Source organism: Linepithema humile, chromosome 2 (genome assembly GCF_040581485.1).
Source record: "Linepithema humile isolate Giens D197 chromosome 2, Lhum_UNIL_v1.0, whole genome shotgun sequence".
NCBI classification, from domain to species: Eukaryota; Metazoa; Arthropoda; class Insecta; order Hymenoptera; family Formicidae; genus Linepithema; species Linepithema humile.
Window position 1 is genome coordinate 29,057,584 of NC_090129.1, and position 27,964 is coordinate 29,085,547.

The window sequence follows — 27,964 nt, forward strand, 5'->3', positions numbered from 1 at the left end:
GAAAAATCGCAAAGCAAGAATCGTTTAAATAATTTCAGGTCTAATTAAATACTAAAATTAAATTTAGCGTTATAATAAAATTGAATGAAGGTCACTTACTTAGATCTGACAGATTTTTCTTTCCTAAGAAGAATCGAGTTTTAGATGGCTAAATTTTTCGCCTAATCTTCAATGCTTAAGTAAATCGCGAGTTTAAGAGAGGTATTTGATTGTGCTTGGCCAAAGGAAAACAGCATGCGGGATCGCAATTGATCTATCGTTGATTCCGAAATTTCCTTCCAACAGCTGTACGCAAACGCCTGCGCATGATCTGCTAACAACGTGGCTGATAAATTGAGAATATCATCCTTTTCATATATAGTGCGATAAGGCTTCGAAAGAACGCCTATTGAAAATCTCACAACGTTCGCAATAAATATTTGCTACAATAATATTCTGAACCGTACACTCATCATAAATTACGTGTATATTGCTTAATATTTTAATAATTTTGCAGTAATATTATACATTACGTATTATATTATTTTTTAATAAAATGTTTTGCAAAACCCGAGGCAGATATCATTTATTTTGATCATATTATTTTCCCTTTATAATTGAACTTTATAATTTAGTTCTAATATATTCAAATTTAATTTCGCAGAACTTTTACATCTAATTTTGTTTATAAATTATGGAACGCTAACAATATTTTAAAATTACAATATTTACAATATTACAGTATTTTAAAATTATAGGTCGCAAGAAACATTGATTATTCTAAATTAAAATTATATGTTTTGATGTTATTAAATTATTGTACATAGTACTATGTGTTTAATATGTGATAAAATAAACAATATATAATTAAAAACATAAAACAAACAAAAAAAATGTTCAGTATTTTTTCTTACTTACCTATATATTTCAACAGATTTCATTTTTTTAGAGTCGAAAAATGTAGAATTTGCACGAACATCTAATCAGAATTTCATACAGTGTTACATTTCCAAAATAATTTAGATAAACACTGATTATGGTTTATTCGAATTGTTTGCATTAATATTATTAAATTACAGCACGTAGTATTATTTACCCAATATAGTAAAAAAAGGTTAAAAATATTTAATTAAGAAATACTTTCTTTCAATTACTTTTATATTACATATATATTTCCACATATTTTACATATATGTATCTGTACATTTTATTTAATTAGTCATTATTATAAAAATAAAACACTTTTGTAATTGTATTTTATAAAGACCTCACAGAGTTTTTTATTTAATTTTTACATTGAAACTAAATATCAAACTATTACAAATACATATCAAATGTTAAAAATTTTAGAAATTGAATGTGCAAAAAATATTAATGAATATGGCATCTGGTTTACACATGCGTTAATGCAATGTGCCTTAGTCTCATAATAATTGAAATTTTCGTTGCAACCCCCAAATACAAAAGATTGACATTGGTTTGACGTCTTATTATACCACCATCTATCATAAAGTCTAGTGCAAAGACGGTTGTCATACATTTGCCCACATCCTGTAAAAACATATACTTTATGCCAAAATTTAAATCATGACGCATATAGTACACTATAAAAAAAATATACATCAATTTATGTACAGTAAAATATCTATTCTATCATTATTGCGGTGAAATTAAACTGACCACTTCATATTTTTACAATTTATGAATATTTATGATAGCTCAATATATGCATTAAATAATTATTAATGATTTGAGTCCTCTAGACTATAAAAAGAATCATAATAGCAAATATAATAAAAGATTACTATGCGTGTCCAAAGTGAGAGAAATAAAACACTTACCAAAGCTAGGCCAAAGATAGTATGCTAATGTCTCATGCGTCAATATGTTGAAGGTAATAAGAACAAATAACAAGGTTGTGTAGAAACTCGTCCTCTTGTGTGTTGTCATGATTGAATTTCTAGCAGTTACGTTTGATCAATTTAATTTCTTCTACTCTGAAAATTTTATTATCAATAATTACTATACGTACTGATCTGAAATTATATAAATTTAATTTTGGTCGTATCACAACATATAAGATTAACGTTCTAACAAGTAAATCACAAAATCTAATCTGATTCATATATACGATTATGTAAATATGAATTTATAAGTTGTTTCAAGAGATAACGTAATTTATCTGTCCCTTACAATAATTATAAATCATAAAGTCAACACTGTTCATTATTTTTTATATGCGTGCATATAAAAACAAAAAAAATATAGCTTTGTAGAGAAAATGTGAGTAACATTGTAAAATAATAACGATTATTCGTTTGATAAATTAACTATGTAAAAAAATGTCACAAAATTGGTTGTGTCTATTAGTTTTATTCGCTCGAATGGAATTTGCACAATTCGCATTATTTGGTTTGTAACCATTAAAACATAAATTAATCATAGAGTGAAAAACTTTTGCGTTACAGTTATAGTTGTGATGCGTGTATGAGTATTAAAACCAGCATATTGACGAAAGAAATCGTTAATACATAAGATTTGCTTAAAAACAGGCAAAATTCAAATTACTTATATTAAATTTAATCTTGTTGAGTGTAATACATGCTAAAATAAATTCTCTCGTTATCTTTACTTACTATGGCTTCATTTTACACAAAAATATGTATAACAAGAAGTTATTGGAAAAATCGCAAAGCAAGAATCGTTTAAATAATTTCAGGTCTAATTAAATAGTAAAATTAAGTTTAGTGTTATAATAGAATTGAATGAAGGTCACTTACCAACTTCTGACAGATTTTTCTTTCCTAAGAAGAATCGAGTTTTAGATGGCTAAATTTTTCGCCTAATCTTCAATGCTTATGTAAATCGCGAGTTTAAAAGACGTCTTTCACTGTGCTCGGCCAAAAGAGAACATCATGCGGGATCGCAATCGATCTATCGTTGATTCCGAAATCCCTTCCAACAGCCGTACGCAAAGCCCAACGCCTGCGTATGATCTGCTAACAACATGGCTGATAAATTGAGAATATCATCCATTTCAAATATAGTGCAATAAGTCTTCGAAAGAACGCCTATTGAAAATCTTACAACGTTCGCAATAAATATTTGCTACAATGATATTTTGAACCGTACACTCATCATAAATTTCGTGTATATTGTTTAATACTTTAATAATTTTGCAGTAATATTATACATTACGTATTATATTATTTTTTAATAAAATGTTTTGCAAAACCCGAGGCAGATATCATTTATTTTGATTATATTAATTTCTCTTTATAAATGAACTTTATAGTTTGGTTCTAGCCGATTCTATTTAAATTTCGTAAAACTTTTACATCCAATTTCGTCTATAAATTATGGAACGCTAACAATATTTTCAAATTTCAATTTTTACAATATTACAGTATTTTAAAATTACAGGTCTCAAGAAACATTGATTATTCTAAATTAAAATTATATGTTCTGATGTTATTAAATTATTGTACATAGTATTATGTGTTTAATATGTGATAAAATAAACAAAGTATAATTAAGAACATAAAACAAAAACAAAAAAAATGTTCAGTACTTTTTCTTACATACCTATATATTTCAACAGATTTCATTTTTTTAGAGTCGAAAAATGTAGAATTTGCACGAACATCTAATCAGAATTTCATACAGTGTTATATTTCCAAAATAATTTAAATAAACACTGATTATGGTTTATTCGAATTGTTTGCATTAATATTATTAAATTACAGCACGTAGTATTATTTATCCAATATAGTAAAAAAAGGTGAAAAATATTTAATTAAGAAATACTTTCTTTCAATTACTTTTATATTACATATATTTTTCCACATATTTTACATATATGTATCTGTACATTTTATTTAATTAGTCATTATTATAAAAATAAAACACTTTAGCAGTTGTATTTTATAAAGACCTCACAAAGTTTTTCATTTAGTTCTTATATTTAAACTCAATATCAAACTATTACAAATACATATCAAAACATATCAAATATAGGTTTCAACAAAAAATTAATGAATTGTATTATTGAATGTGGGAATATATGCAAAGGGGTATATATGCAATCTTTAATGCAGTCTATTTCAGAGTCATATTTATTTAAAGACACTTTGCAACCCAACCAAAGTACAAAAGTTTCACATTTGTTTGACTCCTTATTATACCACCATTTATGAAAAATAAATAGCCTATGTTCTGAGTCGCAAGGACGAACGTTTTGTTTAATATCACACCCTGTAAAAACATATACATTATGCTAAAATTTAAATCCAAACGCATATAGTACAGTATAAAAAAATATACATTAATTTATATACAGTAAAATACTTATTTTTTAATTGCGGTGAAATTAAACTGACAACTTCAAATTTTTAAAATTTACGTCAATTTATGATAGCTAAATATGCATTAAATAATTATTAATGATTTGAGTTCTCTACGTTATATGAAAAGTATCATAATAGCAAATATAATAAATAATTACTGTGCGTGTCCAATGTGAGAGAAATAAAACACTTACTAAAACTAGGCCAGAAAATATACGCTAGTGTCTCATGCGTTAATATGCTGAAGGTAATAAGTACAAATAACAAGCTTGTGTTGAAACTCATCTTCTTGTGCATTGTCCTGATTATATTTCTAGCAGTTACGTTTGATCAATTTAATTTCTTCTTCTCTGAAAATTTTATTATAAATAATTACTATACGTACTGATTTGAAATTATATAAATTTAATTTTGATCATATCATATATATAAAGATTAATGTTTTAACATTAAGTCTAAAGCATAAAATCTGATCTGATTTATGTACACGATTATATACATATGAATTTATAAATTGTTTTAATAGACAACGTAATTTATCTATCCTTTACAATAATTATAAATCATAAAATCAACACTGTTCATTATTTTTTATATGCGTGCATATAAAAGCAAAAGAAAATATAGCTTTGTAAAGAAAATGTGAGTAACACTGTAAAATAATAACGATTATTCGTTTGATAAGTTGACTATGTAAAAAAATATCGCAAAATTGGTTGTGTCTATTAGTTTTATTCGCTCGAATGGAATTTGCACAATTCGCATTATTTGGTTCGTAACCATTAAAACATAAATTAATCATAGTGTGAAAAACTTTTGCGTTACAGTTATAGTTGTGATGCGTGTATGAGTATTAAAACCAACACACATGACGAAAGAAATCGTTAATACATAAGATTTGCTTTAAAACAGGCAAAATTCAAATTACTTATATTAAATCTAATCTTGTTGGGTGTAACATATGTTAAAATAAATTCTCTCGTTATCTTTACTTACTATGGCTTTATTTTTTTTTCACAAAAATGTGTATAACAAAGAAGTTATTGGAAAAATCGCAAAGCAAGGATCGTTTAAATAATTTCAAATCTAATTAAAACTAAAATTAAATTTAGCGTTATAATAAAATTGAATGCAGGTCACTTACCAAGTTCTGACAGATTTTTCTTTCCTAAGAAGAATCGAGTTTCAGATGGCTAAATTTTTCGCCTAATCTTCAATGTCTAAATAAATCGCGAGTTTAATAAACGTCTTTGACTGTGCATGGCCAAAGGACAACAGCATGCGAGATCGCGATCGATCTATTGTTGATTCCGAAATCCCTTCCAACAGCCGTACGCAAATCCTGCGCATGATCTGATAACAACGTGGCAGATAAATTGAGAATATCATCCTTTTCATATATGGTGCGATATATAAGGCTTCGAAAGGATGCCTATTGAGTATCTCACGACGTTCACAATAAATATTTGCTACAATGATAATCTGAACCATACATTCATCATAAATTACATGTATATTTAATACTTTAGTAATTTCGCAGTAATATTACACATTACGTATTATATTATATTAATTTTTAATAAAATGTTTTGTAAATCCTGAAACAGATATCATTTATTTTGATTACATTGTTTTAACTTTAAGATTGAATGTATTATAGTTTGCTTCCATCCAATAGAAATTAAATTTCGCACAGATTTATATTTAAATTCGTCTATAAATTAAAGGAAACGCAAAAAATATTTTAAAATTACAACATTTACAATATTATAATATATAAAAATTACATATGGTCCAAGAAACATTGATTATGCTAAATTAAAATTATGTTCTGATGTTATTCAATTATTGTAGGTACATAGTATTATATATTCAATATGTGATAAAATAAACAATATATAATAAAAAAGAATAAAACAAAAACAGAAAAATTGTCCAGTTTTTCTTACATATATATTTCAACAGATTTATTTTTGTTAGAGTAAAAAAATGTAAAAATTGCATGAATATTTAATCAGTATTTCAAAGTCTTACATTTCCAAAATTATTTCGATTAACACTGATTATGTTTTATCAGTAGCGGATCCTGATGTCGATAATGGCGGGGTTTTCAATCTGCTTTAACGTTTAATGCATTTTTTATCAAGATTCTTGAAACAGTAAAATTGATTTTTTTTATTTGGAAAGGGAGGGAGGTTTAACCCCAAACCCTCCCCCCCTCTTCTCCCTAAAATCCGCCAGTGTAATTTATTCGAATTGTTTGCATTAATGTTATTAAATTACAGTACGTAGTATTATTTACACAATATAGTAAAAAAAGATAAAAAATATTTAATTAAGAAGTACTTTTTTTCAATTACATATATCTTCTCTCTTTACATATATATATATGTAAAACATTTTTAATGCTGCTTTATTTCACGAGTGGGTTACTTACGATTACTTAATCAAGATTGTTATCCTTCTTTCCACACTCAACGACCTTCGTGACATGCTGTTGAATACGGAAATATCGCTCTGGCGCTCCTCTCGTTATTTATTATAGCAATATTATTATATTAGCACACGCGCTTAACTGCCATCTTAATTCTTTTTATTCTATATTCACATCGCGGTGTTTTTAAAATGTATATAAATATATAAAAATATATACATCCGTACATTTCATTTAATTGGTCATTATTGTAAAAATAAAACAAATTTGCAATTGCATTTTAAAAAGACCTCACAGAGTTTTTCATTTAGTACGTCTGTTGAAATTCAATATCAAATTATCACAAATACTTATCAATACATAAATTACTTGAATAGACGTGCGATGACTAGAAATAGATTAAGTAAGTGGGGTAAACATGCGTAAAGGCAGTCCGACTCAGAGAGAAATCTATTTGCACTTCCTTCGCATTCCCCATACAGAAAAGGATGACATCTGTTTGTCACCCAATCATAGTACCATCTCTGCTGAGTTCCGTTGCAAATATCTTTGTCATGATAATGAGCATAGTAACACGCTGTAAAAACAAATACATTATGCCAAAATTTAAATTATAACGCATATAGTACGCTATAAAAAAGTATACATCAATTTCTGTACAGTAAAATATCTATTCTATCATTGCGGTGGAATTATATTGACAACTTCATATTGTTACAATTTACGACAATTTATGGTAACTAAATATATACATTAAAAATTATTAATGATTTGAGTCTTCTACGTTATATGAAAAGTATCATGATAGAAAATATAATAAACAATTACTGTGCGTGTCCAATGTGAGAGAAATAAAACACTTACCATCATCAGGCCAAATAAGGTACGCTAGTGTCTCATGCGTCAATATGCTGAAGGTAATAAGTAGAAATAACAAGCTTGTGTTAAAACCCATCTTTTTGTGTGTTGTCCTAATTATATTTCTAGCAGTTACGTTAGATCAATTTAATTTCTTCTTCTCTGAAAATTTTATTATCAATAATTACTATATGTACTGATCTGAAATTATATAAATTTAATTTTGGTTATATCATATATATAAAGATTAATGTTCTAACATTAAGTCTAAAGCATAAAATCTAATCTGATTTATGCACACAATTATGTACATATGAACTTATAAGTTGTTTCAATATCTAATGTACTTTATCTGTTTTTTACAATTTTAAATCATAAAATCAGCACTGTTAATTATTTTTTATATGCGTGCATATAAAAGCAAAAAAAGGAAATATAGCATTATAGAAGATGTGAGTAACATTGTAAAATAATAACGATTATTTCTTTAATAAATTTACTATGCAAAAATATGTCGCAAAATTTTTTGATGTCAATTAGTCTTATTTGCTCGAATGGAATTCGCACATTTCGCATTATTTGGTTCGTAACCATTAAAACATAAGCCAGAGCTCGGAATTATTTCATCTTTTCAGCCGATTCTCGTGGTATACGCCTCCTTTTCTCTCCTTACCGTAAAGAGAGGAAAAAAGACGTAAACCACGAGAATCGGCTGAAAAAATGAAATAATTCCGAGCTCTGACATAAGCTAATCATAGCGTGAAAACTTTTGCGCAATTGTTATAATTGCGATGCGTGTTGAGTATTAAAACCAGCAATTTGACGAAAAAAATCTTTAATACATTAAATTTGCTTAAAAAAAAGCAAAATTTAAATTACCTATATTAAATCCAATCTTGGATCTCTGGATGTAATACATGCTAAAATAAATTCTCTCGTTATCTTTACTTACAATGGCTTTATTTTACACAAAAATATGTATAACAAGAAGTTATTGGAAAAATCGCAAAGCAAGAATCGTTTAAATAATTTCAAGTCTAATTAAATAGTAAAATTAAGTTTAGTGTTATAATAAAATTGAATGGAGGTCACTTACCAAGTTCTGACAGATTTCTCTTTCCTAAGAAGAATCGAGTTTAAGATGGCTAAATTTTTCGCCCAATCTTAAATGCCTAAGTAAATCGCGAGTTTAAGAGACGTCTTTCACTGTACTCGGCCAAAAGAGAACATCATGCAGGATCGCAATCGATCTATCGTTGATGCCGAAATCCCTTTCCAACAGCCATACGCAAAGTTTGCGCATGATCTGCTAACAACGTTGATAAATTGTAAATATCATCGTTGTGATATACCGTGCGGTAAGGTTTCGAAAGGACATCAATAGAAAATCTCACGGCGTTCGCAATAAAAATATTTGCTACAATGATAATCTGAACCGTACACTCATCGTAAATTACGTGTATATTGTTTAATATTTTAGTAATTTTGCAGTAATATTATACATTACGTATTATATTTTTTAATAAAATGTTTTGCAAATCTCGAAACAGATATCATTTATTTTGACTATATTGTTTTAACTTTATAGTTTGGTCGCAACCGATTCAATTTAAATTTTGCAGAGTTTTTACATTTAATTTTGTCTATAAATTATCGCTAACAATATTTTACAATTTCAATATTTACAATATTACAATATTTTAAAATTACAACAAGTGCGAATTAACACCAATTATTCTAAATTAAAATTATATGTTCTGATGTTATTAAATAATTGTACATAGTATATTTAATATGTGATAAAATAAACAATATATAATAAAAAAATAAAACAAGAACGTAAAATTGTTCAGTTTTTTTACATATATATTTCAACAGATTTAATTTTATTAGAATCAAAAAATGTAGAATTTACGAATATTTAAGCAAAATTTCATAGTGTTACATTTCCAAAATAATTTCGATAAACACTGATTATGGTTTATTCGAATTGTTTGCTGTTTTTGTATGTTGTTTGTTGTTTGTTGAATTAATGTTATTAAATTACAGTACGTAATATTATTTACCCAATATAGTAAAACAAAGTAAAAAATATATAATTAAGAAGTACTTTCTTTCAATTACATTTATATTATATATATATTTCCACATATTTTACATATATGTATCTGTACATTTCATTTAATTAGTCATTATTGTAAAACTAAAACACTTTTGCAATTTTATGAAGACCTCACAAGGTTATTTATTTAGTACTTCTACTTTAACTAAATATCAAACTATTAGAAATACATATTAATATATAGGTTACTGGAATATATGTTCCACAAGAAACAATGGATAAAAAATGACGTGTATACATGCGTAGATGCATTCTATCTCAGAGTCATAAATATTTGGATTTCCTTTGCAACCCCCCCATGAAAAAGTTTCACATTTATCTGTCTTGTCATTATACCACCATCTAATATAGGGAAAATACGTCTGTCCTTCGACGCAAGGACCTCTGTGATACTTAAGTTTACACCCTGTAAAAACATATACATTATGCCAAAATTTAAATCTTAACGCGTATAGTACACTATAAAAAATATACATCAATATACAGTAAAATACCTATTTTTTAATTGCGGTGAAATTAAACTGACAACTGCAGATTTTTACAATTTATGGCATTTTATGATAGCTAAATATATGCATTAAATAATTATTTATGATTTGAGTCCTATACGTTATATGAAAATTATCATGATAGTAAATATGATAAGAGTCTACTGTGCGTGTCCAATGTGAGAGAAATAAAACACTTACCACTATTAGGCCACAAAAAGTAAGCTAGAGTCTCATGCGTCAATATACTAAAGGTAATAAGTATAAATAATAAGCTTGTGTTAAAACTCATCTTCTTGTGTGTTGTCCTAATTATATTTCTAGCAGTTACGTTAGATCAATTATATTTCTTCTTATCTGAAAATTTTATTATCAATAATTAATATACATACTGATCTGAAATTATATAAATTTAATTTTGGTCTTATCACAACATATAAGATTAACGTTCTAACAAGTAAATCATAAAATCTAATCTAATTTATGTATATGATTATGTACATATAAATTTATAAGTTGTTTCAAGAGATAACGTAATTTATCTGTTCTTTACAATAATTTTAAATCATAGAATTAGCACTGTTCATTATTTTTTATCTGCGTGCACATAAAAGCAAAAAAAATATAGCTTTGTAGAGGAAATGTGAGTAACATTGTAAAATAATAACGATTATTCCTTCTATAAGTTTACTATGCAAAAAAATGTTCCGAAATTGATTGTGTCTATTAGTCTTATTTACTCGAATGGAATTCGCACAATTCGCATTATTTCCATTATATGTGTTATACGTGTTACGCATTATTTGGTTCGTAACCGTTAAAACATAAGCTAATCATAGCGTGAAAACTTTTGCGTTATTGTTATAATTGCGATGCATGTATAAGTATTAAAACCAACACTTTGACGAAAGAAATCTTTAATACATAAGATTTGCTTAAGAAAGGACAAAATTTAAATTACATATATTAAATCCAATCTTGCTAGATGTAATACATGCTAAAATAAATTCTCTCGTTATCTTTATTAACTATGGCTTCATTTTGCACAAAAATGTGTATAACAAAGAAATGATTGGAAAAGTCGCAAAGCAAGAATCATTTAAATAATTTCAGGTCTAATTAAATAGTAAAATTAAGTTTAGTGTTATAATAAAATTGAATGGAGGTCACTTACCTAGTTCTGACAGATTTTTCTTTCCTAAGAAGAATCGAGTTTAAGATGGCTAAATTATTTGCTCAATTTTACATGCCTTAGTAAATTGCGAGTTTAAGAGACGTCTTTGACTGTGCTCGGCCAAAAGACGACAGCATGCTAGATCGCGATTCATCTATCGTTGATTCCGAAAACTCCTTCCAACAGCCGTACGCAAAGCCTGCGCATGATCTGCTAACAACGTGGCAGATAAATTGAGAATATCATCCTTTCATATATAGTGCGATATATAAGGTTCGAAAGGACGCCTATTGAAAATCTCACAACGTTCGCAATAAATATTTGCTACAATGATAATGTGAACCGTACACTCATTATAAATTACGTGTATATTTAATACTTTAGTAATTTCGCAGTAATATCATACATTACGTATTATACTATTTTTTAATAAAATGTTTTGCAAATCTTGAAACAGACATCATTTATTTTGATTACATTGTTTTAACTTTAAGATTGAAATATTATAGTTTGCTTCTAACTAATAGAAATTAAATTTTGCACTGCTTTATATATAATTTTGTCTATAAGTTAAAGAAAACGCAAACAATATTTTAGAATTACAACATTTACAATATTGTGATATTTTAAAATAACATATGGTCCAAGAAACAATGATTATTCTAAATTAAAATTATATTCTGATGTTATTAAATTCTTGTAGATAGTATTATATATTCAATATGTAATAAAATAAACAACATATAATAAAAAAAAATAAAACAAAAACAAAAAAATTGTCCAGTTTTTCATACATATATATTTCAACAGATTTATTTTTGTTACAGTAAAAAATTGTAGAATTTGCATGAATATTTAGTCAGTATTTCATGGTCTTACATTTCCAAAATTATTTCGATTAACACTGATTATGTTTTATTTGAATTGTTTGCATTAATGTTATTAAATTACAGTACGTAGTATTATTTATCCAATATAGTAAAAAAAGATAAAAAATGTTTAATTAAGAAGTACTTTCTTTGAATTAGTTATATATCTCCACACATATTTTACATATATATAAACGGAAAAAAAAAAAATATATATATATATATATACATATATCCGTACATTTTATTTAATTAGTCATTATTGTAAAAATAAAACACTTTTGCAATTGCATTTTAGAAAAACCTCATAGAGTTTTTCATTTAGTACTTCTGTTGAAATTCAATATCAAATTATTACAAATACATATCAATACATAAATTACACGAATAGACGTGCTAAGAGTATAACTGGATAAAGTACGTGGTGTACACATGCCGAATAGCAGTCCATCTCAGAGAGAAAATTATTTTCACTTCCATAGCATCCTCCATACAGAAAAGGTTCACATATCATGGTCAACTCATTATACCACCATCTCTTCTGAGTTCCGTAGCATTTATATTTGTTAAAATATAAAGCACACGCTGCAAAAACATATACATTATGCCAAAATTTGAATTATAACGCATATAGTACACTATAAAAAAGTATACATCAATTTGTGTACAGTAAAACATCTATTCTATCATTGCGGTGAAATTAAACTGACAACTTCATTATTTTACAATTTACGACAATTTATGTTGACTAAATATATGCATTAAAAATTATTAATGATTTGAGCCCTCTACGTTATATGAAAAGTATCATGATAGCAAATACATATAATAAACAATTACTGTGCGCGTCCAATGTGAAAAAAATAAAACATTTACCTTTATTAGGCCAAAGAAGGTACGCTAGTGTCTCATGCGTCAATATGCTAAAGGTAATAAGTAGAAATAACATGCTTGTGTTAAAACCCATCTTCTTGTGTGTGTCCTAATTGAATTTCTAGCATTCACGTTTGATCAATTAAATGTCTTCTTCTCTAAAAATTTTATTATCAATAATTACTATATGTACTGATCTGAAATTATATAAATTTAATTTTGGTCATATCATATATATAAAGATTAATGTTCTAACATTAAGTCTAAAGCATAAAATTTAATCTGATTTATGTACATATAAACTTATAAGTTATTTCAATATCTAATGTACTTTATCTGTCTCTTACATTAATTTTGAATCATAAAATCAGTACTGCTAATTATTTTTTATATGCGTGTACATAAAAGCAAAAAAAAAGAAATATAGCTTTGTAGAGGATATGTGAGTAACATTGTAAAACAATAACGATTATTCCTTCGATAAGTTTACTATCCAAAAAAATGTCGCAAAATTAGTTGTGTCTATTAGTTTTATTTGCACGAATGGAATTCGCACATTTCGCATTATTTGGTTTGTAACCATTAAAACATAAACTAATTATAGTGTGAAAAACTTTTGCGTTATAATTATAGTTGCGATGCGTGTATGAGTATTAAAACCAGCACTTTGACGAAAAAAATCGTTAATACATAAGATTTGCTTAAAAAAGAGCAAAATTTAAATTACTTATATTAAATCCAATTTTGCTGGATGTAATACATGTTAAAATAAATTCTCTTGTTATCTTTACTTACTATGGCTTTATTTTGCACAAAAATGTGTATAACAAAGAAGTTATTGGAAAAATCGCAAAGCAAAAATTGTTTAAATAATTTCAGGTCTAATTAAATAATAAAATTAAATTTTGCGTTATAATAAAATTGAATAAAGGTCACTTACCAAGTTCTGACAGATTTTTCGTTGCCAAGAAAAATAAAGTTTAAGATGGCTAAATTTTTCGCCTAATCTTAAATGCCTAAGTAAATCTCGAGTTTAAGAGACGTCTTTGATTGTGCTCGGTCAAAGAACAACAGCATACGGGATCGCAATCGATCTATTGTTGATTCTGAAATCCCTTCCAACAACCATACGCAAAGCCTGCGCATGATCCGCTAACAACGTGGTTGATAAATTGAGAATATCATCCTTTTCATATATAGTGCGATAATTCTTCGAAAGAACGCCTATTGAAAATCTCACAACGTTCGCAATAAATATTTGCTACAATGATAATCTGAATCGTACAATCATCATATATTACGTGTATATTTAATATTTCAGTAATTTCGCAGTAATATTATATACATTATGTATTATATTATTTTTTAATAAAATGTTTTGCAAATCCTGAAACAGATATCATTTATTTTGATTATATTGTTTTAACTTTAAGATTGAACGTATTATAGTTTGCTTCCAACCAATAGAAATTAAATTTTGCATAGCTTTTTGTCTAATTTTGTCTATAAATTAAAGAGAACGCAAAAAATATTTTAAAACTACAACATTTACAATATTATATTATTTTAAAATTACATATTGTCCAAGAAACATTGATTATTCTAAATTAAAATTATGTTCTAATGTTATTTATTTATTGTACATAGTATTATATATTCAATATGTGATAAAATAAACAATATATACAATTGTAATTAAAAAAAATAAAACAAAAACGAAAAAATTGTTCAGTTTTTCTTACATATATATTTTAAGAGATTTAATTATTTGAAAGTCAAAAAATGTAGAATTTGCACGAATATTCAAAATCAGTATTTCATACAGTTTTACATTTTCAGAATTATGTCAATAAACACTGATTATGTTTTATTTGAATTGTTTGCTTAAATGTTATTAAATTACTGTATGTAGTATTATATGCCCAATATACATAGTAAAAAAAAAATAAAAAATAGTAAAATAACAAGTACTTTCTTTTATATACATATATATTCCTACATATTTAACATATATATATCCGTACATTTCATTTTATTACAGTCATTATTGTGAAAATGGAACACTTTTGCAATTGTATTTTATAATGATCTTACAAAGTTTTCCATTTAGTATTTCTATTTAAACTCAATATCAAACTATTACACAAATATTTCAATACATAAATTTTAACACTTCAGAATAGGATTTACTCTTCAAAACTTTTGAAAAGTTCTATAGTAAAATGTTTTTTTAGGTCATTTTTTTTAAGTTTTAAAAAGTAAATTTACCTAAGGAAGGTCTTGAAGTTACTTTACACAAACTTTGGCTTACTTTTACGCCAATTTTATGTTACTAAACACCACCATTAAGTTACTTTACATAAACTTTTAGATACTTTTCATGAACTTTATGTTTTCAATAACAAAAGAAGCAAAAACTCGAGAATATTTTTAAAATTCTGACATAACTTAAACAAAACTTAAAAATTTTTTTTACTTAAAAGAACTTTTCGATCTTTTAAAGTTATTAAACAAAATTTTAATAAACTTTAGGCCAGTCTAAAATAAAATTTCTTAAAGGATATATACTCAATATAGTAAAAAAAAATTAAAAATGTTTAATTAAGAAGTACTTTCTTTCAATTATATATATATTTCCACATATTATACATATATATATCCGTACATTTTATTTAATTAGTCATTGTTGTAAAAATAAAACACTTTTGCAATTGTATTTTAGAAAGACCTCATAGAGTTTTTCATTTAGTACTTCTATTTAAACTCAATATCAAACTATTACAAATATATAAGTATTAATACATAGGTTACTAGAATATAGGTCCGAAGAGCATCATGCATTATAATCCATCTCGTTTTCACATGAAACAATGCAATCTGTTATATAAATAAAATTATTTCTATTTCCTTTGCATCCTCCATATATAAAAGATTCACATTTGCCTGACGTCCAATTATACCACCATCTCCCCAAAGTTTCGTTGCAAGGACCTTTATCATACCACAAGTTACACCCTGTAAAAACATATGCCAAATACATTATGCCAAAATTTAAATCATAACGCATATAGTACACTAAAAAAAATATACATCAATTTATGTACAGTGAAATATCTATTCTACATAGCTAGATTTTAAATATTTATCATTGCAGTGAAATTAAACTGACAACTTCATGTTTTTACAATTTACGACAATTTATGATAATTAAATATATGTATTAAATAATTAGTAATAATTAGAGTTCTCTACGTTATATGAAAAGTATTATAATGGTAAATATAATAACTGTGCGTGTCTAATGTGAGAGAAATAAAACACTTACAAAGATCAGGAAAAAATAAGTACGCTAGTGTCTCGTGCGTCAACATACTGAAGATAATAAGTACGAATAACAAGCTTGTGTTAAAACTCATCTTCTTGTATATTGTCATAATTGAATTTCTAGCAGTCATGTTTCAGTAATTTAATATCTTTCTCTCTGAAAAATTTATTATTAATAATTACTATACTGAAAGTATATAAATTTAATTTTGGTCATATTACAACATATAAAGATTAACGTTCTAACAAGTAAATCATAAAAATTGATCTGATTTATGTACACGATAAGATACATATAAATTTATAAGTTATTTTAATAGATAACACAATTTATCTGTCCTTTATAATAATTTTAAATCATGAAATCTGCACTGTTCATTATTTTTTACATGCGTGGATATAAAAGCAAAAAAAAAAAATATAGCTTTGTAGAAAAAGTGCAAGTAACATTGTAAAATAATAACAATTATTCGTTCAATAAGTTTACTATGCAAAAAGATGTCGCAAAATTGGTGTCTATTAGTCTAATTTGCTCAAATGGAATTCGCACATTTCGCATTATTTGTTTCGTAACAATTAAAACATAATTATAGTGTGAAGAACTTCTGCGTTATTGTTATAATTGCGATGCGTGTATGAGTATTAAAACCAGCACTTTGACGAAAGAAATCTTTAATACATTAGATTTGCTTAAAAAAAAAAAAAAATTTAAATTATTTGTATTAAATCCAATCTTGCTGGATGTAATGCATGTCAAAATAAATTCTCTCGTTATCTTTACTTACTATGGCTTTATTTTTCACAAAAATGTATAACAAAGAAAGTTATTGGAAAAATTGCGAAGCAAGAATCGTTTAAATAATTTCAAGCCTAATTAAACAGTAAAATTAAATTTAACATTATAATAAAATTGAATGGAGGTCACTTACCAAGTTCTGACAGATTTTCCTTTTCTAAGAAAAATCGAGTTTAAGATGGCTAAATTATTTGCTCAATTTTACATGTCTTAGTAAATTGCAAGTTTAAGAGACGTCTTTGACTATGGTTGGCCAAAAGACAACAGCACGCAGGATTGCGATCGATCCTTGGTCGATTCCGACATCCCCTTTCTTCAGCCGTACACAGAGCCTGCGCATTATTTGCTAAAACGTGGCTGATAAATTGTGAATATTATCCTTTTGATACATAGTGCGGTAAGGCTACGAAAGGACGCCTATTGAAAATCTCACGGCATTCGCAATAAATATTTGCTACGATGATTATCTGAACCGTACACTCATCATAAAGTATACGTGTATATCGTTTTATATTTCATTAATGTCGTAATAATATTATACACTACGTATTACATTATTTTTTAATAAAATGTTTTGCATATCCCGAGGCAGATATCACTTATTTTGATTATATTGTTTTAACTTTATGATTGGACGTATTATAGTTTGCTTCCAACCAATAGAAATTAAATTTCGCACAGCTTTATATCTAATTGCGTCTATAAATTAAAAGAACGCTAACAATATTTTAAAATTACAACATTTACAATATTGTAATATTTTAAAATTACATATGGTCCAAACAACGTTGATTATTCTAAATTAAAATTATATTCTAATGTTATTAAATTATTGGACATAGTATTATATATCCAATATGTGATAAAATAAACAATATATAATAAAAAAAATAAGACAAGAACGAAAAAATTGTCCAGTTTCTTTTACATATATATTTCAACAGATTTATTTTTGTTACAGTAAAATATTGTAGAATTTGCATAAATATTTAATCAGTATTTTATGGCCTTACATTTCCAAAATTATTTCGATTAACACTGATTATGTTTTATTCAAATTGTTTGCATTAATATTATTAAATTACAGTACGTAGTATTATTTACCCAATATAGTAAAAAAAGATAAAAAATATTTAATTAAGAAGTACTTTCTTTCAATTACATATATATCTCCACATATTTTACATATATATTCTACATAAAAAATATATATATGTATATATATCCGTACATTTCTTTTAATTAGTCATTATTGTAAAAATAAAACACTTTTGCAATTGCATTTTAGAAAGACTTCACAAAGTTTCTCATTTAGTACTTCTATTTAAACTCAATATCAAACTGTTATAAATACATATCAATACATAAATTACTCGAATAAAAGTTTAATGCCTAGTATTGGAAAATATAAGTGATGTATACATGAGAAAACGCAGGCGAACTGAGAGCGAAAATAATTTATTTCATGTCCTTTGCATGGACTATAAAAAGACCTTTGACATCTCCATTTCGATGCATTATACCACCATCTCACCTTCCATTCTTGGCCGCAATTCGGTACGTCAAAACCATAGGAACATTCTGTAAAAATATATACATTATGCCAAAATTTAAATTATAACGCTATATAGTACGCTATAAAGAAATATACATCAATTTATGTACAGTAAAATATCTATTCTTTCATTGCAGTGAAATTAAACTGACAACTTCATATTTTTACAATTTACGACAATTTATGATAGCTAAATATATGCATTAAAAATTATTAATGATTTGAGTCCTCTACGTTATATGAAAAGTATCATAATAGCAAATATAATAAATAATTACTGTGCGTGTCCAATGTGAGAGAAATAAAACACTTACCACTTTCAGGATAAAAAATGAACGCTAGTGTCTCATGCGTCAATATGCTAAAGGTGATAAGTAGAAATAACAAGCTTGTGTTGAAACCCATTTTCTTGTGTGTGTCCTGATTGAATTTCTAGTATTTACGTTTGATCAATTTAATTTCTTCTTCTTTGAAAATTTTATTATCAATAATGACTATACGTGTTGATCTGAAATTATATAAATTAATTTTGGTTATATTATATATATGTATATAAAAATTAATGTTCTAACATTAAGTCTAAAGCATAAAATTTAATCTGATTTATGTACACGATTATGTACATATGAATTTATAAGTTGTTTCAATATCTAATATAATTTATCTGTCTTTTACAATAATTTTAAATCATAAAATCAGCACTGTTCATTATTTTTTATATGCGTACATATAAAAGCAAAAACAAGAAATATAGTTTTGTAGAAGAAATGTGAGTAACATTGTAAAATAATAACGATTATTCCTTCGATAAGTTTACTATGCAAAAAAATGTCGCAAAACTGATTGTGTCTATTAACCTAATTCGCTTAAATGGAATTCGCACATTTTGCATTATTTGATTCGTAACCATTAAAACATAAGCTAATCATAGTGTGAAAACTTTTGCGTTATTGTTATAATTGCGATGCGTGTATGAGTATTAAAACCAGCAGTTTGACGAAAAAATCTTTAATACATTAGATTTGCTTAAAAAAAAAAACAAAATTTAAATTATTTATATTAAATCTAATCTTGCTGAATGTAATGCATATTAAAATAAATTCTCTTGTTATCTTTACTTACTATAGCTTTATTTTGCACAAAAATGTGTATAACAAAAAAGTTATTGGAAAAGTCGCAAAGCAAGAATCGTTTAAATAATTTCAGGTCTAATTAAATAATAAAATTAAGTTTAGTGTTATAATAAAATTGAATAGAGGTCACTTACCAAGTTCTGACAGATTTTTTTTTCCTAAGAAGAATCGAGTTTAAGATGGCTAAATTTTTTGTTCAATTTTACATGCCTAAATAAATCGCGAGTTTAAGAGACGTCTTTCACTCTGCTCGGCCAAAAGACGACAGCATGCTGGATCGCGATTGATCTATCGTTGATTCCGAAATTTCCTTCCAACAGCCGTACGTAAAGTTTGCGCATGATCTGCTAATAACGTGGCTAATAAATTGAAAATATCATCCTTTTCATATGTAGTGCGATAAGGCTCCAAAAATATACCTATTGAAAATCTCACAACGTTTGCAATAAATATTTGCTACAATGATAATCTGAACCGTACACTCATCAGGAATCACATGTAGGTATTGTTTAATATTTTAATAACTTTGCAGTAATATTATACATTACGTATTATATTATTTTTTAATAAAATGTTTTGCAAATCTCGAAACAGATATCATTTATTTTGACTATATTGTTTTAACTTTATAGTTTGGTCCCAACCGATTCAATTTAAATTCCGCAGAGCTTTTACATCTAATTTCGTCCATAAATTATTGCTAACAATATTTTGAAATTTCAATATTTACAATATTACAATAATTTAAAATTACAACAGGTTCCAAGTAACACCGATTATTCAAAATTAAAATTATATGTTCTGATGTTATTGAATTATTGTACATAGTATTATATATTCAGTATGTAATAAAATACACAACATATAATAAAAAAAGTAAAACAAAGACATAAAAAATGTTGAGTTTTTCTTGCATATATATTTCAACAGATTTAATTTTGACAATAGAGAAAATGTAGAATTTGCACGAATATCTAATCAAAATTTCATAGTCTTACATTTCCAAAATGATTTCAATAAACACTGATTATGTTTTATTTGAATTGTTTGCTTTAATATTATTGAATTACTGTACGTAGTATTATATGCCCAATATTCATAGTAAAAAAAATAAAAAATAGTAAAATAAAAAGTACTTTCTTTTATTTACATATATATTCCTACATATTTAACATACATATATATCCGTACATTTCATTTTATTACAGTCATTATTGTGAAAATGAAATACTTTTGCAATTGTATTTTATAAAAATCTTACAAAGTTTTCCATTTAGTATTTCTATTTAAACTCAATATCAAACCATTACGAAAATATTTTAATACATTTGGTACCACAGAATCTCACCTGAGGTACACATGCGACAATGCATTCTATCTCAGAGTAATAATTATTTACATTTCCCCCGCAACCCCCATATACAAAATATTCACATTTTTTTGACGTCTCATTATACCACCATCTTAACTCGTATGTGTCGCAAGGACCTTTGTCATATATAAAACCACACCCTGTAAAAAACATATACATTATGCCAAAACGGAAATCATAACGCATATAGTAAACTACAGAAAAATATATTTTAATTTATGTACAGTAAAATATCTATTCTATCATTGCGGAGAAATTAAAAAAAAAACTTACAACTTCATATTTTTATAATTTACGACAATTTATAATAACTAATTATATACATTAAATAATTATTAATGATTTGAGTCCTCTAAACTATATGAAAAAAATCATAATAGCAAATATAATAAAAGATTACTGTGCGTGTTCAATGTGAAAGAAATAAAACACTCACCAGTATTAGACCACAAAAAATACGCTAGTGTCTCATTCATTTAATATGCAGAAAGTAATAAGTACAAATAATAAGCTTGTGTTGAAACTCATCTTCTTGTGTGTTGTCCTGATTGAATTTTTAGAAGTTACGTTTCGTCAATTTAATATCTTTTTCTCTGAAAATTTTATTATGAATAATTACTATACGTACTGATCAGAAATTATATGAATTTAATTTTGGTCAATCACAACATATAAAGATTATCGTTCTAACAAGTAAATCATAAAATCTACTCTGATTTATGTAAACGTTTATGTACATATGAATTTACAAGTTGTTTCAATAGATAACGTAATTTATCTGTTCTTTACAATAATTTTAAATCATAAAATCAGCAGTGTTCATTATTTATTACATACGTGCGTATAAAAAGAAGAAATATAGCATTGTAGAGGAAATATAAGTAACATTGTAAAATAATAACGATTATTCCTTCGATAGTTTACTATGCAAAAAGATATCGCATAATTGGTCGTGTCTATTCGCTCGAATGGAATTCGCACATTTCGCATTATTTAGTTCGTAACCATTAAAACATAAGTTAATCATAGTGTGAAAAACTTTTGCGTTACTGTTATATGTAGTTGCGATGCGTGTATGAATATTAAAACCAGCATTTTGACGAAAGAAATCGTTAATACATAAGATTTGCTTAAAAAAGGACAAAATTTAAATTACCTACATTAAATCCAATCTTGCTGGATGTAATACATGTTAAAATAAATTCTCTCGATATCTGTTTTATTTTTCACAAGAATGCGTATAACAGAGAAAGTTATTAGAAAAATGGCGAACCAAGAATCGTATAAATAATTTCAAGTTTAATTAAATAGTAAAATTAAATTTAGTGTTATAATAAAATTGATTGAATGTCACTTACCAAGTTCTGATAGATTTCTTTTCCTAAAAAAAATCAAGTTAGATATGGCTAAATTTTTCGCCTAATCTTACATGCCTAAGTAAATCGCGAGTCAAAGAGACATCTTTTACTGTGGCAGGCCAAAAACCAACAGCATGCAGGATCGCGATCGATCCTTCGTCGATTCGAAATCCCCTTTTCATAACCGTACGCAGAACCCGCACACATTTATCAATAACGTGGCTGATAAATTACGAATATCATTGTTGATATACCGTGAGGTAAGGTTTCGAAAGGACGCCTACTAAAAATCTCTGGCGCACGTAATAAATATTTGCAATGATAATCTGAACCGTACACTCATCATAAAGTACATGTATAATTGTTTGATATTTCAATAATATCGTAATATTATATATTTTATTATTTTATTTTTTAATAAAGTGTTTTGCAAATCCCGAAACAGGTATCATTTATTTTATTTATAAGTATTGTTTCAACTTTAAGACTAAACTTTACAGTTTGCTTTCAACGAATTGAAATGATGAACGAATGAACGAATTAAATTTCGCAGTTTTTGTATGTAATTTTGTCTATAAATTTTGGAACGCTGTGTCCAATTTACGTAGAATAGATAAAAAAGATACAATATTTTAAAATTACATAATTATAATAAGAAACATTGATTATTCGTAATTAAAATTACACGTTCTGATGTTATTAAATTATTGTACATAGTATTATATATTCAATATGATAAAATAAACAATATATAACAAAAAAATGTTCAGTTTCTCTTATATATATATTTCAACAAATTTAATTTTTTTACAAATAATTTTTATAAAAATAAAGAATTTGTATGAAATACAAATTATTGATTGGATTAGATTTTAAAGAAAGTGATTACATTTTAAAGAAAGTAAATGTAAATAGAATTATTTGTTAAGTAAATAGTGGTGTAATATTAATATTAATTAAATATTATTTTAATTAATTAAGTGGAGCAATTAGGAATATCAGAGAAACAATTAAAAAGCAATTTTTTTGGTGTATGTTCCAACGTTATTACTTTTATTTCTAGTGTCAACTTATTACTAATTCTTCATTTAAAAAGTAAAAAAGTAAAAATATTTAATTCTATATATAAATTATTAATAATTTATATTTCAAGAATGTCAGTTTTTTATTTTTAAAATTGTTAATGCAACAAATATTTTCAAACATTTATAAATTATTTTACAAATTTAATTATTCACTGAGTTCAATGTAAAGAGCACCTAAAAAAATAAAATGATTAAATATTAAACTCAGAAAAATGCACTGTTAGTGAGAAACTTCGAGTTGAACACTCACAATAAACTGTTGTATTGACAAATTCTGAAACTTCTCTTGACTTACTCTTGTTAGTGAGATAAACAAACTAAGAAGAAAAAGAAGGATTTAATCCTCATTTTCACTTTCGTTTTCGTTTTCGACATCAATTTCGGCAACTGTTTCGGAAGATCCCTCTAATCTTTTCTTGAATCGTTGAACATATGTAAGTAATCGTTTGTCAGAATCCATTATCTATCAAATATTAAATTGCGATTATAGTACATACACATATCGTACATACATAAACAAAATTCGAAAAATTTTGACTTGTGTCACTTTGTCTTGCGGTTGTGCAATATGTTGTTATAGTAAAATTATATATAATTGGTAATTCAAGCAAATGCACGAAAGATTTAACGCAAAAATGTAAAGAATTAACGTACCGTTTTCATAACATTCTCGATGGCTTCTCGTAGATTTTGTTTCGACTGGCTGTCTTCGATTTCAATGTACAAATTCGGCAAAGATCTAACGAGTATCTCTTGATCAATCTTGCTCTCAGGATTTAAAATCTCTGCCAGAATAGTAAACGCAAGATTGTTGTGGTTGTATAGTGGTTTTCCGTTCGACTTCCGACATTTTTGCTTCATTAAACTCAGTATAAATCGCGATACATGATATCCATCGATCTCCTGCAGTGGACTGATGTCTGGTGCGTTGCAAAGAGCACGCAATGTCGGGAGGTATGCATTTTCGAGCATTTCTTGTGCGTCCGGTATACATATTATGAATTGTCCAAAAAAAGTACTTAAACACTGTTGGAGATAAAGATCATTCGCGTTGACTGGATTGTAACACAGAATTATCAGACGCGATATTAGGCTACTGCTGCTGATCCGCTGATTGACCAATAGTTTGCAGAGTCCTTCTATAGCGATAAAGCGCAAGTCTTGATTCTGTAAATTTTTTAATGCAATTAATATTATAATACACATTGTTATAAATTTACATTATTTATTTACCGAATTGTCCAGCAGTCCAGTTAGAATTTTAATAAAATTACACGAGCCCTCCTCGATTTCAGTCGTCTTATTTATAGACATCGTCTTATTTAGAGACGTAATACTGTTCTCGCGTGTGTAAAGCGAACGACTTTTTTCACACTTGTTTTGCATGGAATTCTCGTCTTCCGGATTTTGTAAGATTTCAAAATACTCTAAGCCGTAACGCAGCAAAAGATCGAATATTCCTTTCAAGGCTGTCAGCCATATTTCTCGAGTCTCTTGTTCAAGAGAAAATTGATAGAAAAATATCATTATATGTTTTTTCGCCAATTCCTTGTCTAATAAACAATAAACAGTTAACACCTTCAATGCCAATATGTGTACGTTATCATCGGGATGCTGAAACGATAAATCAGATTAAGTTGGGATAACTAATAATAAATAATTGCATAAACTGCGATAAAATTTTCTCATTTTTTTATGTACACAGTAAAATTTAATGTATACTTACATCGAGACTTTGCACAACAATAGACATCATACTTCTCAATGTGGGTGTTAACGCACGAATAGAATTGGTTTGCACTGCAGTGTACAAGATACTAAGGCATTTCACCATAGTCGCTGTATCATTTTTCTCCTCACGCATATCATCATCATTCATTGCAGCTTCCGGCAAAGGAGCTTCAGACAATTGATTCATCTTTTCTTTCAAGTCTTTGATTTTGTCCTTTAGTTTGTCAGCTTCTAAAAACTTCTCTTCTTTTACTGCATCATACAATTCGTCTTCAAGTTCTAATATCTGAACCTTCAGTCTTGCTTTCTGAAAACAAATTTAAAAAAAAGTTGCAAGGAAATTTATTTATGTATAATCAACAGAGCTGGATTGTAGTCCTTACTTGCATCTTGTTCTCGTGCTGTTGCTCCGCAGTAACTTGTTGAGTGACTGCACTTTCTTTAGAAGGTAGTCTAATTTCACTGATAACATTAGCAACAGCATCCAACATACTGTTGGGATTAGGCACCACCTTTGTGAGATGATTTACTATGCAATCGATTATTTTACTATTGCAGTGATCACTCATGAGAGTATCTATTATCAAGTCATTTAGATTTTTCCTGCCGACTTCGTCTGCGAGATCATACGTCTTACATATCTCAAAAAGTTGTAGAAGAATAAATGTATGACATTCTTTCTCCCATGTTTCACGTGACTTTGAAGATATAAAAGCGATGAATTCATGTATATATTCACAAAATTTCGATAATTCCGGAAGAATCAATTCTACTTCTTCCGTTGACGAGAGACGATAAAGATGTTGTATTACACACTTCCAGTATAAAACATTTTCATTCGACAAATTTTTCACTGGAATCAATTTTGTACTTTTATCTATTGGAACTTGTTCCAATAACGTTTTTACGCTGGCATTTCTGTAAAAATATACGTTATATATCTTATATAATATAAAATTGTTTCATTGATACTTGCTACTTTTTTACGAGATACTTACTTAAACAGCATTTGTAAAGTTAGAGTTGCAATCTCTGTTCCTATTCCAGCATCCAGAGCATGTATGAGATTTATGTATTCTCCTTGATAATATCGAAGCCATGTTGGCAACAGAACATCACACACACATGTCCTAACAATTTCAGACCTGTCTTTAAGGCCATCCTTCAACAAACGTTCTCTTTGTTCAATAGTCAGAGAGCGTACTGTGATTTTACTGATAAAATCATACGCCAATTTGCGCACGGTATCATCATTATCTCGTGTTCTTGCCAGTGCAGCTTGTAAGGTTTTCTGATTTTTGCCCATACTAGCAAGAACTGCTTTACGAACTTCATTACTTGGATCTCTGGACAAATGGAACAGATACATTCTTATAATAGGACACTGGTCATCTGATGGATCCTGCAATCTCTGTAAGGCTAAGACAGCCTGTGCTCTGACTTTAGGAGACTTGTCTAACAATCGATCCATCATGGTGATTGTAATTTGATCGCACAGATTATCATCAATGAAAGCATGGTCACCCATAGAATTCAAGAGCATATTTAGAAAGTGACATATACGATATCTTACAGCTTTATCTTTAGCATTGTGATGTGATAAGAGAAAGTTAAACAACTTGCTAAGAAATGGCGACATTGGTTCTGTGGTTTCATTATCTGCAGATGAATAAAAGCTTATGCAGAATTTGGCACAAAATTCCAAGGTGTTTATAACATGTAGATTCTGCTGTGGCATTGTAAGAGGTAGTTGCAAGCACAAGATAAACCATTTCCAAAACGTATCCAAATCAGTCTAGAAAATAAAAGAAATCATAAGTATTCATTCAAAATCTTTCAGCAAAGCATATGTACATGTTTGTATATCAAGAAAAGTTTGCTTTAAATTACTCACATATATGATTGGTTAATACAATCAAATTTGAATTGTTATCAATCATAATAAATTTGACTAAGATATCTCTTTCAAAAATCAAGTTGTTGTAAAAGAAACATGAAATAACTAACCCTCTCGTATAACTTTGTGAGTTTTTTTATCCATTTTGGATGATCAGTTTTGTTATACTGCACTTTTTCAAATATAGTTTTCATATGTGTTTCAACTGTTTGAGCCATATCTATCTTTTAATGTGCAAAATCACTAAACGTTTTTGCTACGCTGTTTCACCGAAGCGTCATAACAGTGTACGTTAAATTTTCAAACGATGTCAACACGATGATAGCGTCATCTACTTTCCTGACGCGCAAACACCTCAATTTCCTTAATTTTTTTCCAGAGCCAAAGGACGCCTGATCGTGTCCTTCAGCTTTTGCAACGGCCAGAGGACGCCTAATTGCGTTCTCTGGAGTCGTTATTGAAGACGCGATTGGACGTTGAAAACTAAAATCGAGTAAGTAGTACGAGTCAACATCAAGCCAGAAAAATAAGACATTTTTTTGTTTAAAATAAGATGTTCTTACTATAAAC

The 27,964-nt window shown here is 27.2% G+C and overlaps 1 protein-coding gene and 1 long non-coding RNA gene across 6 annotated transcripts; both read right to left on the reverse strand.

The window, feature by feature from the left end:
• Positions 1-1,129: 1,129 nt before the first annotated feature.
• Positions 1,130-20,773, reverse strand: LOC105676004 (uncharacterized). Its single transcript, XR_010888277.1, has 16 exons — positions 20,086-20,773; positions 19,133-19,326; positions 17,397-18,844; positions 16,469-16,624; positions 14,084-16,158; positions 13,147-13,301; positions 11,402-12,855; positions 10,429-10,584; positions 8,714-10,145; positions 7,624-7,779; positions 5,470-7,336; positions 4,520-4,675; positions 3,565-4,233; positions 2,760-2,975; positions 1,821-1,976; positions 1,130-1,530 (listed from the first exon to the last, which is right to left on the reverse strand). It is a non-coding gene; the product is annotated as an uncharacterized lncRNA (long non-coding RNA).
• A 1,387-nt stretch (positions 20,774-22,160) lies between these two features.
• Positions 22,161-27,910, reverse strand: Cap-G (Chromosome associated protein G). Of its 5 annotated transcripts, none has more exons than XM_067348520.1 (9): positions 27,505-27,910; positions 26,496-27,292; positions 25,881-26,415; positions 25,493-25,804; positions 25,000-25,380; positions 24,421-24,933; positions 24,062-24,229; positions 22,682-23,940; positions 22,161-22,452 (listed from the first exon to the last, which is right to left on the reverse strand). In XM_067348520.1, the coding sequence occupies exons 1-7, from the start codon at positions 27,610-27,612 to the stop codon at positions 24,104-24,106; spliced, it is 2,772 nt and encodes a 923-aa protein (XP_067204621.1). In that variant the 5' UTR covers positions 27,613-27,910; the 3' UTR covers positions 22,161-22,452; positions 22,682-23,940; positions 24,062-24,103. The 5 variants fall into 5 exon arrangements, with proteins under 5 accessions (XP_067204621.1, XP_012228971.2, XP_067204620.1 ...); XM_012373548.2 differs by having other exon boundaries at positions 24,017-24,229; XM_067348519.1 differs by having other exon boundaries at positions 22,682-24,229.
• Positions 27,911-27,964: the final 54 nt, after the last annotated feature.